Raw genomic sequence first — 15,553 nt, 5'->3', positions numbered from 1 at the left:
GGTAGGGGGCTGGAGTTACACTTAAAAAATTTACCTGTTCCTTCCAAATTACATACAAATTCCACTCAAGAACAAACCTACAGTCCCTATCTTGTTCGTAACCCGGGGACTGCCTGTATTTATGTTTTTTCCTCATTTGTAAACATATTTTATTTATACTAAGTCAGGCATTAGGGCTATACATTTATATCACATATAAGTGCCCATCAGTCCTCTAAAAAATAATATATCATATGTGTGGGTGCACTCAGTAAGAAAGTATATTACTGCCGGGGAAGGATCACACAGCGAAAAATAAGTGCTTCAGTCATTAACGAACAGAAAACTGAGAAAAAGCTCAGTCATGAAGGGGTTAAACCCCAGTAAGTCTGAATTGGCAGCGAATATCAAATAATCGGCTGCATTATATCTAAATGTCAAATGTGTGTTAATAGTTTTCTTAAGCTCTTTGTAGCGCAGGTATAAAGACGGAAAAATTCACAGTCTGTCATCCTGTGTTATAGGGTTGTGAAGTGCTGATTATTCACCAGTAGAGGGAAGTGTGACATTATAATGTCTTCACAAGCAGCAGCAGGGAAATGTCAGACTTGTCTCCTTATGTGAACCACACTGACTAGAGGTGGGAGGGGTAAGGGGGGGGGGAACTGAAGTGTACAGCAGATGCCACTGACATTTCTAATGGAGACACTGAAAGGAAGTTTGTATTTATAACACCTTGCTGTTGCACTGACGCATGCTGTGAAAACGTCAGTCTCACCTAAAAATCTGCAAAAGGAAATCGAACATACCACAAAAAAAAAACATCTGGAGTGTAAGAAATAGACACAATTAAGTGAAAGGCTCTGAAAAGGAGAGGCATGCTATATCCAACAGATGCAGCAATATCCCAAAGACGACCAATATCCCAAAGAAGGAAGCCCTTGTGTCTCAGGTTTGCAAGCTGTTTTTACTAAATGTAAACACTAAGGGCCTGTTCACACCAAATCCAGTGCCTTCCAGCCCAAATCGGACCAGAACGCACTGAATATGGTGTGAACTAGCCCTAAGGGGTATATTTAAAAAGCAGTGAATGCTTTCTGAATGTCACATTTACAGATGTATCTTGCTGGGGCATTCATTATTTTGTATCTATGGAAGAGTAGTGGTGTCACCCTAGAACAACAAGTTTGTTAGGACTAAAGAACACTTCCTCATCTCCTCCACTCCAAAACATAGGAGGGGGGGAGTTGCAGTTATTATTTATTATTCCCAGTTTGCAGAGGTGAACTGGGCAGAACTGATGTTCTCAGCTCACAAAACCTCTGGCAGGTTAAACAGATATTTTTTCACTTTGAAAGTTCATTGTTAGGATTAGCTTATACTGTAAATATTAGTTTGACAGACACATAACTAAACCTACCAGTACAGTATTTTTATTCACAAAAACTGCTACATTGCAGACAAGTCAGCCTATTTGTGTTATAAAGTGAGATGAGGAAGTCTGTGAAAAATGTTAAATATTGATCTTTTATACCCACATATTTTTCTGCCGTCATATAAATCGGCAAAGCAGAAAAAAAACGAGTAGGGATGGGTCCGAAAAGTAACAGCACTGCCTGAGACAATGTGGATACAAACTGTGGTAATGGCACTACACTATTGAGAACTGCTCAGTTTCCCTTGTACTCATATGATTAATGGAAAGGTGACAGACAGAATTTAGTGCTGGAATAAATAGAGATAATGTGTAGAATGGCATTTAGAGGCTCAAAGACTTGCAGCATACCTGTAACATGCTCACCTAAAATAAATAAATATACACTGAGTGGCCAGATTATTATGACCACCTGACGTTTGTAGGCAAATTAGCTATAATTTCACGCTGAAGTTGCTAGAGGGACAGACCATTATAAATAGGGAAGCAGGTTGTTTACCACGACAGTAGAAGTGATTTTTTCTGAAGATATGGGTAAACAACGCGATTTAACAGCCTTTGAACGTGGGATGATTGTTGGCGCTCAAGCCATGGAGCAAGTATCAGCAAAACAGCAGAATCCGTTAAATGTTCAAGAGCAGCTGTTGTTAAAGTGTTTAAAGACTGGACTGTCAGCCGAAAAGCTGGGTCTAAACGTGCAAATTATGGCCGTCAGCGACTAGTCAATGTGAGGGCAGAACGGAGAGTGGCAAGACTGGTACAAGACAACAGAGGGGCAACAGTGCATCAAATTACTGCAGATCCTAATCAGGGGTCCTCTCAAAGGATCTCTGAACGCACTGTTCGCCAAACACTGCATCGTATGGGATATGGAAGCCGAAGGCCTGTTCGCACGCCTTTGTTGTCTGCAGTTAACAAGATAAAACGTCTCCAATCCGCACAGAAACACAAGGATTGGACAGTCGAGCATTGGAAAAAAGCCATGCAGTCCGATGAATCACGTTTTCAGTTACACTACAAGACAATGCGCCATGCCACGGTGCTCGTATTGTGCAGGAGTGGTTTCAAGAACATGAAGAGATCGGGTTTTTTGTTGGCTAGCAGAGTGACAAATCCAATGGACTTCACGCCATGGGTAGATATAAAAATGCAAAATTTATTTGACAAATTTGACAAAACATCTTGTTAAAACAAAAGAAAGCATTGGACGCAATAAAAAATATCGAAAGATCACCCCTGAAAAGAAACCTTCCAAAACCCCCCTTGAAGTCCCACAAATGAGGTTCAGATATACAGAAACAAAATATGTAAATACAGGTACAGTATTAGTATTAGGATGATGTAAGCGCATGCTTGTGTGCCAAACACAGTGTTTGGCTGGAGACGGCCACACAAGCATCAGTCTGTCTCGATATCTGCATTCGAGATCTTGCCTAAACCTTTTGCTGGTTTCTCTGCGAGTGTCTATAGACATCCCTGATGCGCTTACATCATCCTCTACCCTAGGACTACGTGCCTTTTCCATCTTTTTGCTGTTGACTTGTGCTGAGTACGCGTCGAGCCTCACCAGCATCGCGTGACTCCCCTGGTCATTACTACCCCCATACCCACCGTCTGTTCCACTACAAAGATTTTTTTCTTTGAATGATGTACTATTGATGATGTACTGGTTCTAATACTGTACCTGTATTTACATATTTTGTTTCTGTATATCTGAACCTCATTTGTGGGACTTCAAGGGGGGTTTTGGAAGGTTTCTTTTCAAGGGCGATCTCTCTTGATATTTTTTATTGCGTCCAATGCTTTCTTTTGTTTTAACAAGATGTTTAGTCAAATTTGTCAAATAAATTTTGCATTTTTATATCTACTCATGGCGTGAAGTCCATTGGATTTGTCACTCTGCTAGCCAACAAAAAGCCCCATCTCTTCTCCTCTCTTTTATGTTTTTCACAATCAATTAAGGGTGTCTCCCAGAGATTTGGGATCTGTGCACCATAAATTAACCTTGTCTCTTTAAGAACATGAGGGAGACTTTACCTTGCTTAGGTGGCCCCCACAATCACCAGATCTCAATCCAATTGAGCATTTGTGGGCCGAAGTTGAAAGAGCCATCAGGCAGCTGGTTCCACAACCATCAAATCTCACAGAACTGGACAGTGCTATTTGGATAGGTGGAAACTAGAAATATTATAGGAACGTATAAAATATGTATTTCTACATCTGGCACCCACTTTTTGGCTCCGGCCACCAGTGCAATTTCATCAGGAGAAGAGGAGATGTAAGCACATTTATTTTCGGAGCTGGAAATTGGGCCATCTGTTTGAGATTCTTCTTTAATCTTCACAGTGTGGCAAAGGCAAAGAGCACGCAGGAACAGCTCCTCCCTATCCTAGAATACAAGAGGAAACAATGACACTACTTTCAAAACTGAAAGGCAAAAGAAAGCTGCATTAGCATCCTGGTTTGATACTACACACTGCCATAGACAACTACTTTGGAGGATTATCTCAACCGCATAACACTTCATAATTCAGATAAGAATAGATAAAAATAATTTATCAATTATCAACTTTTACCTTTTTTTTTAAAATACATGACTTATAGTATCAAGCATATATGCATCTCTAAAGAGTAACAATACTACTGCATGAGGCTTAAGGCTGTGGTACGGGGTTCCTGGGGCAAGAACCTATGGATTCTTACAGCAGGATTTCCAGCTGGGACTCTACAGATGTGGCCACTGTGCCTGTTCCATATGTATTTAATATAAAATCACATGATGTATAAAATGTGTAAGCTGTGTGTCCAGGGAATCATCTATCCTGAACTGCAGGTAATAGCTCAATGTATGATTACATGAGGACAGCCAGTGACAGATGCGGACGCCGTCACCCGGTCATTCACTTGAACAAGCACAGCGACCGGATCTTTATGAGCACGCACCTGGGATGCCTGTCACATGAATTCATAGGTTCTTGCTGCAGGAATCCCGAGCTGCAGCTTTAAGCACCATGTGACTGGGGCTTTAGTCCATGCAGTAAAAGTTATCCTTACAACTTGCATGTCTGGAAAAGCATGTTGTTTCACATTTACTTATTTTTGCTGTAGATGTACTGCCTTGGGCACTATCATTACATATAAAATGGGGGGATGTAAAGACTTAAGAGTGTGCGCTTTCTGTGCTTTACTAGAATTACACATATATCCTAAAAAGTACCTCATAAAATAGTAAACAGTAATCTGCTTTGATTAATAAATATTACAATTTTTAGAGAACCAGTTTGAAAAAAATATCTCATTACAAACTGCCTGATTTTTAGTTCGCTGAAAGTGTAGTTCAGCTTTTGCAGTCTAATTGGGATAACACCTAATTCATATTTGTTACATGCTCTCATTTACATAGTATAACTTAAAAATATATATTTAAAACACTTCTGCTTACATTTTAGGTGTTTTTTACTGATAATTCCTGCCTAGTTTTGTGGTATAAAACGTTAAGGAGGGGACTGTGGGAAGTTAAGTTTACTAATTGACCCTGTCTGTGCTGTACTGGCAGATTTCATGATCAGCAATCAGTCCACTACATAAGAGAATGCAGCATAATGAACCTTCATGACACACAGGTTGAATTCTGACATCCTGTTGTGAGCTATGTTTAACCAATCTGAGATTTTTTTATTTTACCCAGTGCTACTCTAGAGCCATCACATGCCAGCTAAGAAACCAAAACGGCAATAGCATTGCAGTTATTACCCGAGAAGCTGCCCCAAAGGTTCCCACAGGGCCGTCTGTCACGTCTGCAGATTCCTTGTATTTGTAGCCATCGATGCAACATTCAATAAATTCCATAGAGTTTTCTGTGAGAGTCCCAGTTTTATCTGTAAAAACATACTCCACCTATAAAACAAGATGAAGAACAACATCAGTCCTTGATGACTGCACTTTTTATGGATGTGCTGTACATACTGATTAAGGACTGAGGTTCCAAGGCTTTGCCTGCTTATATGCGATAGATGATAATAAGTCACTGGAAAAGAACACCACAAGATCATAAAAAATATTGAACACACACACACACACACACACTACTCCATTTAATAGGATAACCAACACCTTTTATAATTTACTAAAGAGAAGACTATTCACAGAATCAAAAAGATTTCATCCAAACCAATGACGCAAACAGTTATTTGACTTCCCAAGGACTGAAGAGCAATTCAGTTCCCGGGCAATAAAAGAGTAAAAAGGAACATGGAATTTACAGAAACACAGATTTGTGTTCCCTTGAAAAACAGGCATGAGTATATGGAAAACCGGACTCTGTGCTATGTAAATATTACAATGTATATATTTCAACTTCTCAATGACAACATCCTTTAAGTTTGGTAAATCATGTTGACTGGAGTTAAACAATGCTCATCTTGCATCATCCCCAGAGCATAGAAATCAACAAATTTATATGAGTAAGGCACGGTGTAGGGCTGCAACTAATGATTACTTTCATAATCGATTAGTTAGACAACTTTTTTCTCTAGTGGACTCACCCAGATCTTGATGTGAGACAGATTGCTCATCCAGAGGCAGTTTTCGTGCTGAACTGCCTGTTTGTGGGAAGCCGTTTAGATGAGGAGGGCCGTTTTGTGAGGTAGATGGAGTTTTGGCGCCATCTTGTGTTCCCTCCTGAGGTACTGCGGGGAAGAAAGCAGTGAGTTTCTTTGGGGAATGACGATTTTTTCCCCTCTTAGGCATGTCGGCAGGCGGATGAGGCAGTGTTGTGACAGGTAAGTGTCACACAGGGTCCTTCACTGTTGCTGTAATTGTCGCTGATCGGGCTGGAGTGGCAGAGCTCCGTTATTAAGCAGCCATCTCGATCGCCGGCCGGACACGCCCCTCAACTTTTTTCTCATTAAATCGGAATAAAAAATTAAATACCATCTTTTATTTAAAATAAAATACACAAATGGTGTGTTATAAACAAAGTTTACTTCAGAATAAAACTGCATGCACACGTTTTGCAATCGCACTGTACTGAAATGTACAGCATTGCAGTATGACGCATTCCAGTGCAGGGGATTACACTGCGGGCGGTAGGCGCGTTTGGGGCGCCATTGACACGCAACAGATCTCGCAATAGCAGGCTGGCTATGGCACCTGCCCACTGTCCCTCCAATGAGCAGTGGAGGGACCTGAAGGAAAAAATTATCCTTCAGATCCTCCTCAGCTCATCGACAGTAGACAGTGGACATGCTATTGGCTACTGCAATTTAAATGCTGCTCCAGCAAATTACTGCTGCTGGATGGGAGACTTGGCGCCGACTTTCTAGTGCTGGCAGAAAAGGGGGCATGGGGGAATCAGCAGGAGCATGGGTGGACCAGCATTGGCACGGGGGAGCAGCGGGACAATGCAGAAGCACAGCAGTCTCTCCCCCCTGCTGGGCACTGGCTGCAGAACTCTGTGTTCCCTTTGATCCCTGCTGCCTCTGCCAATACAGGCAGAAAGAGCAGCGGGGATTGACGGGGAAACAGACCGCAGTGATTCCCAGTGGGGAGAAGAACAGTGCAGCGACGGAGGGATTGAACTAATAAAATCAACAAATCGAAAATGAGAATCGTTGACAACTATTCTCATTATCGAGTGTCATTGATTAGTTGTTTACTGCTTAATCAACCCCCTTTTACAAACTGGTGCTGGAACCTTAACTTATCAGATTTATGGTCAGTGTTGACAGGCTGTTATCCTGCTTCTCTCCCTCATACAAGTCTATGGGAAAAGCAGCTGAAACAGATCAAATAGAGGACAACTACACCTGCAATAAATTTTGAATTAACTCAGAAGCGTCCCAAAATGATGTCGAAAGCATGTTTGTCTATCGGAACACGCCCTTACAAATGTACACATGGAGGCTGGGGTAACAGTATTTTTGTCTGTTTGAAATATATGTAAAAACAGAAAAAAAAAGACAATGGTGATCCTAAAGGTATCTTAAAAATGAAATGCTAATTTTATTTCTGTTTTTGATATTCACCCCCTTTATTCACATATTAGGATACTTGCCAAATAGATGTTATTAAAAAAATGTCATGCCTGTCAATAGGGTGTACTTGTACAGCAACCATAAAATGCACATGCTTAGACATGCTGGTTAAAGGCACATCTGTGTAAATTGGGACTGTGTAAGCCAGGCATGCCTAAACTATTCTCAGGGAGATACCAAGTTCATATTACAGTTTTAAGTGACTGTATAATTTTTACAACGTTTCATGAGATAAGACAAGTTATATAATACTCGAGTAAGAGAAAAGCTAGGAATACATTTACAGGTAAAACAAAAAAAAATGGTTTAATGGCTTATTTTTTAAAAAATTACTGTAGTATCCCGTGCTATATACAGTGATAGCCGTGACCTTCCTGCTTCCCCTCTGCACATAGGGAGTTTCTCAGTCAACATAACCGACATTCAGAGAACACATTTTATTCTTTTTAATGAATACAAGGCACTCTTTGATTGGAGAGGAGGCTGTCACAATCCCCACCTCGTCCAATCAGAGAACACCTTGTATTCATTGAAAAAAATACAAGTTGTGAAAAAAGGATGACAAAGAAAATGTTACAATGAGAAACGTTCATCAATTTTTGATGAATAGTTAAAAAGGTAGAAATAATTTTATTTTGCCATAAAGAAACCAATTCTATCCAGCAGTTGGAACATAAAATTATAGGGACTTGCCTGGTGACTAGAGGGTAGAAGCTTTTCAGAATATGTTACAGCAATTTTTTTTTACCTGCCCAAGTTCCTCATTTAGGTCAGATGTGTTGACCAAAGCTCCCTCCTTCATTTCCTCATCATACATCTCCTTATCCCATGCAATAAAGAAAGATCCCAAGAATTTCTGCATTTCTACAGTAACATACATTGAAACAGGGATGATGAAGTTGAATAGGACCATGAAGGACAAGAAATCTGTGAATATCTTCAGGAGCTAAAAACAAACAGAACATTTGCATCACAAAATCAGAAAGAACAAAAGTTGTCCACACTGTTACATTTACAGCATCATTTGTATCATACAAACTGCATGAGCCCCGATACGTAATTCCTAGAAGTAGATGAAAGTCACATTCATTATGTCTTTGCTCGAAGGACTATTCAAACCTGAGCTGTTTGCTTTTGTATAGACTGCAGTCTAAAAATTACACATGGAACAGATATGCGCTCACTGTCATCAGCCATTCCATATCGCCAATTAGACACACAAAGGTTTTTATGCTTATCTGCCTGTAACCTATGTAACACAACAAACTTGTTATATTCTGCTTAAATGTTTACCCAAAGAAGATAACTCTTGGTAAACCAAACTATCTGTTGGTGTCTTGGAGTTATAGACCCGGGTGGTAGATTACCTGATACAAGGCCTTTTACAAGTGTCACAGTCTAGCTGCCAAAGACTCAACTGATCAATTTACTTTACATTATGGACAATCCACATGTAGCACAACATTGGAACATAGTTTCATGATGACCTTAGCAAGCAAGCGCATAAAAGAAAATCTTGAGAACATAACAGTTATTCATTCAGGGCGATTATTCTTGTTGAAGACCACCCAAAACTGTCATATCAACTTTGGGGGAATATGTCCTTTAAAAGTAAAGTTGTTAAATGAAAAAAACACAACAAAAGGAAAAAACAGCCCGCAGAACATGTCATGCCTTGTAAAATTTCCCACATAAGGTTTACAAGCCTGAGCCACTATTTTAGGTAGTTAGTCGGGGATGGTAATATTGTGTCTCATTTGCATGTTTTATCGCCCCTTTGCTGTCCATTGAAGGGGGCCCTACAGACAGCTGAATAGATCACTGGTGTAAGGCCTCTGGCTCCGCCAAGTGGTGCTGGCCCTGGAGCTTAGCAGACAGAAGGTCTATCAGCCACAGCTCAAGGAACACCTTGCAACCTCTGGAGGAACCCTAGAGCCTGGTTATAAATGGCTGGTCTAAGCTGTTGCTGTTAGCACATATTGCAGCAGCATGTTAGTGTGCCCCAAAAGGTGGCTGCAGCCTCTTCCTGGTAGAAAAGGATAAAGTATCTCTACAACACAATGTAGGGATACTTTATCCCTCTATTGCATATGTAGGATTGAGGTAAAGGATAAGGTATCCAGGACAAGGGACCTATCAGAAACATTGGGCAACTAAAAGTATGTCAGGCATGTGTATTCTTCATCAAATAGCAACTTAATGTTAGAAGGCTGCAGGGTGTGCAGGACTGCAGAGATTCTGCAGTTACACATAGTTGCTGACAGCCAACGCCATCAATTCATTCATTAATTGCACACATTTAATTAATCCATAGATTCACTGGAATGTTGATGTATTGAACAGTTATTCCTAAAAAAATTGACTATTGCAAACTGCACCTGCTCTGTACGTTACATAAAATGTACTGCCTTAAACACATATCCAATAATCGCATTGCATCTATATATAACTTTAATAGATTATAAGTCAACAAGGACTGCAAAATTAAAAACAGACAGATTTCTATTATAAAAAAAACTAAAATAACCACCACTTAATGCAGAAATCTGCTTTACAAAGGTATGCAGGAACAAACACCCAAATCTAAACCCACTGATTTAACAGTTTCCCAAAACAGTCACATTCAAGGCATGTCTCTGGTGAGAACTGTCACAGTTGCTTATATTAGCTCTCAGTGGAACCTATAAGATCTCAAATGGCTGGTGTCCAGTGGCGTAACAACCGGGGGTGCGGGGGGGTCACTTGCCCCGGGCGCAGTGGTGACGTCACTGCTGGTGTCATAGCTGATCACATGGGCAGTACCACGGCAACTATATATCTAAATAGAGGGTAAAATGGCACTGTCCTCAGCTCCTAGAAGACCATGATATTGGATACTATAGCCTGCTACATATTTCTACCTTATGACTGACACAAATAATATACCTTGAATGACTCTTTCTCCTTGCGCGTTTTCTCATTGTACCATGGCTCATCATTAGCAGGATTACTCTGCCATACGTACTTTAGAGTAGTACAGATTGATGCTTTGGAGAGCAGGATTAACAAATAGACTATTAAAAAAGCATTTATTGACCTGAAACAAAGAGAAAGAGTAAAAAAATAAACAAGTCAGAAATAAATAAAAAAACACCAAAATTACACCATGATCTATACTGAAATCTATTCTCCAATGAAGACCTTGTCTAAAGATTGCCATCAGAAAGTCCGTGCCCTAAAGCATAATTTCATTTTCTTGTGTACTGCTTGCTGTTGTATATTTGGACAGTATATTTGGACAGTCTGAAGATGGGCTGGTATGATGGTTTTGTGTGCCCATGCACATTTTTGATACTTTCCACTGGCATATGAATGGTTTCAGTGTATGTGGCCAAAGTTTAAAAAAAAAAATTACACCACATTGACTTAAGAACTCCGGGCATACTAATTCTTAACGCTTGCAGTGGGGCTACCCCTGCACTGCAAGGGTTAAGTGCTCGTTTTTATCTAAAAGACGAAAATGGGGGGGAAAAAAAACGGAATACTTACCGAAACCTCAGAGTCGGCTGGCTGCTACTCTGTTTCCTGCCGCCTCGCTCCCCTTCTGCTCCAGCAATCTAAGGTCCTTCACTTGCTGGAGCAGAGGAGGATGTTACTAAAGTTTGAAGTGGGATACAATGAACATAAACATCCAATCATGCACAGGGAAAACAAAAGGTTTCTCTTGTCCATGACAGAATGTTTGAAGTGCGCACAAAATGACTAACGTTTCAGTGAATTGGGCCCAGCGGTAAGTCTGTTTCTGTATTTTGGTTGTGATAACACCTAAAGCACAACGGTGTAAAGACATATTACACAGCAGGGTTGGGAGGATCTTAAATGACAGGGCAGGTAAATGTGTTACAGGTATGCATTTACACCAGTCTGGATGGAGCACTGGTGTCACAAGGGGGGTGCGGCACACACCCGAGTGACACCATTGGAGGGGTCAAGCAAAACAAACAACTTTTTGCTGTTGTACCATTGGAGGGGTGACACACCAAAATGACTGACAGTCATTTTAGTGTCACCCCCTCTAAAAAGTCGGGCACTCAGTCATGGACCGAGAGCCCGACAGTTCTGGGAAAGAGGAGGGGACCCGGCGGGATACCTTATCCCGCCGGGTGACTGTCCCCTCCTCTCACTGCCAGCGTCCATTACCAAGATAGCCACCGACAAGTATCAATATGATCATCGCGCACGCGCGTGGCGACACCCGGTCTCGGGATGCCCCTGGGATGGAGTATCCCTAATTCCAGCCAAAATATTTTATTTTGTACAATGGGTGAGGGTTAGAACCTTTGAAAAGTTTTGATTTTCAATTGTGTCACTAATAGGGGGATTTTGCCCCAACTCCAATTCGGAGAGAAAGTGGGAGGAAATGTCTGCAATTGGGACACATACAAAATTTTAGTAGAGTGAGGAAGTGTTACAACTCTGACAATGTTAGTATTGCTTTCCTGTCCTGAAAACAAACACTCACCTTATTTCTTACACAGGGCAAAATCCCCCAATGGGGGTCTGGGGTCACAGGAAAAATAAAAGACTATTTTAACTCTTTCCCACTTTACAAAAATTGTCAGGAGTTATAATGTTTAAGAAATAGTTTTTAACTGACCATTACCAGGTTCCTCTGACACAATACAACATTAATCTTAGCTTTCACAGTATTACATTGACATGATGTGAAATACAGCAAGATAACCGAGGACTGCATTATCATGATACACTTTTATTAGCTGTCCTTGAACTAAACAAAACTGAGAAGACGAAGTTTATTTTTTGAAAAGTTCAAGAGCTGAGTAACCTTGGCCTTGAAAGTGTACAGAGGAAGTGTTACTTCTAGCTTAAATATCCAAACATACAAACAAAATGTCAGCAGTACACATGGGAACAAATTATATAAACTACCGCAAAGTGCTGTTTATAAAGCCGGACCTACTTTTCAACAGCTGATCGTTTCTGAGATTTTCCTTGATAATTCAAAGCCATTTTGCTCTCCATGCCAGTATATACAGCAACACCTGCAAAAAACATAAAAAGGCATATTTATATTTTATTGAATGAGCCAGAAATTCAAAAATACATATTTTACCAAAATCACAAAACACATTTCAGTTCAGTCAGGCTGGTGAAAGAATAAAAGTCATAGGCTGGCATTATACTATGTGACACCGTTAAACACTGCTTGAATTCAGAGCATCATCTGAGAATAACTGCACAGTATTTTAAATGGAGCTGCCAATTCTCCAGCATGCACCACACTGATAATCACACAATTGAGGTCAAATGAAAGCAGGCAACAACTGATCCCTGTGCCTACTCATCTATGGCAGCATACGAACAAAGCTTCTATCTTCAATAATCTAAGGGTTGTCCACATATTGCAATATTTTTCAGGTAAATTGAAACTGATTTTTTTTTTTAGACAATTGCAGGTTTCAGTTAACCGGAAATAGGGGAATGTCAGGAGTGTCTGTGTACTGTATAGAAATGTATGCTTATGAGGTGACACAAGATATACATTGGGGAAGCAAAACAAGCTGGTAACGAATTGATGAGTGCGTTTGCCATTTGTTTTGCTTGACTGATTTAGTGCAGTGACGCATGAGGGGCCTCAGCTGCTGTTGTGATGTGCGGGATCCCTTATGCATCCCTGTGCCTTTAAGGGAGGTTGGGCTTCCTTCTGACAAACATGCACCCAATTTGATCTTTTGCCACATGTGCTCCAAGATGGATACTCTCATAGTGTAGAGTTAGGACCGCAATATATAGAGGTGCCTTGACGCGACTGTGCGGCTTTCACATTTTCTGTAGAAGACGTGTATCTAAACCTCTGTTTTTAACCTTAGCGGTGAGACAAGTTTTTTTGCATGCTGGCTGGTGAGGGTGCTGGGAAACGTTTTTCTGTTGATAAATTGGGGAAGGGTTCAGTGATGCACACATCTGCTCAAATATCAACAAAAGAGTAAGTCTTACTACAACATGCTCCGTTAATGTTAATTCACATTTACCATAAACTGTCTGCGTATTTTTCAAAGTTGCCCCTTTTAGTAGCAAGTTATCTGGTCCCAAAGACCTAAAAAAGAAAAATGTTAACATCGTGAAGAAAAAAAGCCAAATCCTTTTAAATTCTAGGGACTGACAAGGACGTCATTGTGGTTCTACAGAGACTAGATGAGCACTACCTTGCTATAACTTCCTGGTTATTGTATATGTTCATTCTTCCAACAAATCTGAAATAAAAAAAATATGAAAAATTCAACAAGGTTACAACTGCGAATATTTCGATTGAAAAATCGCTGAACATCAAGTGTTGGATAGTTTAATAATTTTAAACATTTATAATGATCTGTGTTTTAGGACATAGGATAATCTGGATAATATTGGGTGCTAAAGCGGGAACTCCAATTTTGTAAATATCACTCGAACAGCTAGATGAAATTTACCAGGAAAAGGGGCAGAACGGACATCAACAGTATAGCAGTATTCATACACCTGTGAACAAGCTGAAGATAGTAGACACAAAAAAACTGCAGGTGGTGTCATCTTTAGGCTATGAAGCATGGTAAAGTTGTATGAATTACAAGACAGAATTCATAAAATAAACATGGCAGGTAAAATAGCTTACATGCCAAGTACGTAGTATAACTAGGTATTAAGCTGTTGTGGCGGAGTTCTGCTTTTTTTGTCGAGCAAATTATTCTCTATACATTAGATCACTGTACTTGGTCAGCCCAGAAAGGAAAACACTGTTCAAGAAGAACAATAAGGAGCTGGATGATTAGGTGAAAACATACACAGTGAAAACTGATGCCGTCAACCCCTATAAAGAAATGGAAACTGCCTGCTCTGGGAGGTGCAGAGAGACGGCTCTTGTTCCCGGCTCAAAACCAAAGAAACACAAAGAAGAAGTAACCATCACACTTAACCAGGTCAAAGCCCATATACAATGGTTTAATGTAAAACTTTCCCAAGCATGGGCAAATCAAGCAGAGCATATGATGGAAAAAATACATATCAGCAGAGCTTATGCTCAGTGTAAAGCACATACTAAAATGACCACCGGATCCAGAGATAGAGGAAGCTGAAACAATATGCAAACACTAATGTTTTTGCATGAAGGCTGAGCTTGGTCCTGCCAACTTACACCTCCTGAGCATTCCTATTTTTCAAGGAGAATGCTTTATCCCAATATTAGACCAATGGAGAGGCTCAGGAGCAGAGAGGGGGTGTGGAAATGCATGCATTCTACAGGAGTCCGATGACGTTGATGTCCGTGACGTCACCGGACTCCTCCCCCCTTCCCTTCGTTAGCCGACGGAGCATGGACGGGCGGAGGCGGAGTAGGTGCCGACACGGGAAATGACTCACCGAGTCATTACATTTAAGAAAAACTGTAGGCCGATTTTCTCACCTTCCACCGTCACTTGCTATTTTGCAAATCCTTTGGGTATCAGCCTAGTACCATCATATGATGCTAACATTCTAGTAGGTTCAGCTGTCACAGTATTAGACAGTGAATTATCAAGTGCAACTGGTAGTGCATTAATCCCTGCTCCAGTATCAAGCCTGAACCTAACTTCAGTCTTTTCAGTCTTAAAAGGAACATTTCCTTAGAGTAGTGGTTCTCAACCTGTGGGTCGGGACCCCCTCGGGGGTCAAATGACAATTTGCCAGGGGTCGCCTAGTGGCGCTCGGCCGCCGGGAGAGAAATTACAGCAGCAGAGGGCGGGTGCAATATGTATGTATTCAAGCAAAATAATATGTTAAATACACCTCTAGCTATGCATTCCATTTTTCCGGCCTGCAGCTGCAGAGATCGGGAAATGTCTCAGTGCCTGTGATTGGCGCTGTCAGCTTCCTGGCGGGCTCGGCACGTGGAGCTGCGAACACGCCCAAGCCCATCCCCATCAGTGACAGTACTGCGGAGTATGTACATCATACACTATATATCCACACACTTTAAATCCAATTCTTCTAGTTCCAGCTGCAGTCCGGTCCTGTCTTTGCCTATAGCAGTGGTTCTCAACCTGTGGGTCGCTGTGCAAGGTGAGAGTCCTACTCAGCTCTCTCCTAGCGCAGC

General features: G+C 40.9%; 1 protein-coding gene across 2 annotated transcripts in view; it reads right to left on the bottom strand.

Annotated features, from left to right (window-relative positions):
- Positions 1-15,553, bottom strand: part of ATP11C (ATPase phospholipid transporting 11C) — a 134,500-nt gene that overhangs the window by 40,436 nt on the left and 78,511 nt on the right. For both annotated transcript variants that reach the window (XM_018564154.1, XM_018564153.1), the window contains exons 8-14: positions 13,656-13,703; positions 13,482-13,546; positions 12,410-12,491; positions 10,375-10,525; positions 8,198-8,395; positions 5,168-5,311; positions 3,646-3,803 (exon numbers count right to left, since the gene is read on the bottom strand). In XM_018564154.1, coding sequence (XP_018419656.1) covers positions 3,646-3,803; positions 5,168-5,311; positions 8,198-8,395; positions 10,375-10,525; positions 12,410-12,491; positions 13,482-13,546; positions 13,656-13,703 — 846 coding nt within the window. The remainder of the gene's footprint in view (positions 1-3,645; positions 3,804-5,167; positions 5,312-8,197; positions 8,396-10,374; positions 10,526-12,409; positions 12,492-13,481; positions 13,547-13,655; positions 13,704-15,553) is intronic.

This window comes from Nanorana parkeri, unplaced genomic scaffold, assembly GCF_000935625.1.
Source record: "Nanorana parkeri isolate BGI_ZX_2015 unplaced genomic scaffold, ASM93562v1 scaffold730, whole genome shotgun sequence".
Lineage (NCBI taxonomy): Eukaryota > Metazoa > Chordata > Amphibia > Anura > Dicroglossidae > Nanorana > Nanorana parkeri.
This window is presented reverse-complemented; position numbering and strand designations above follow the sequence as displayed.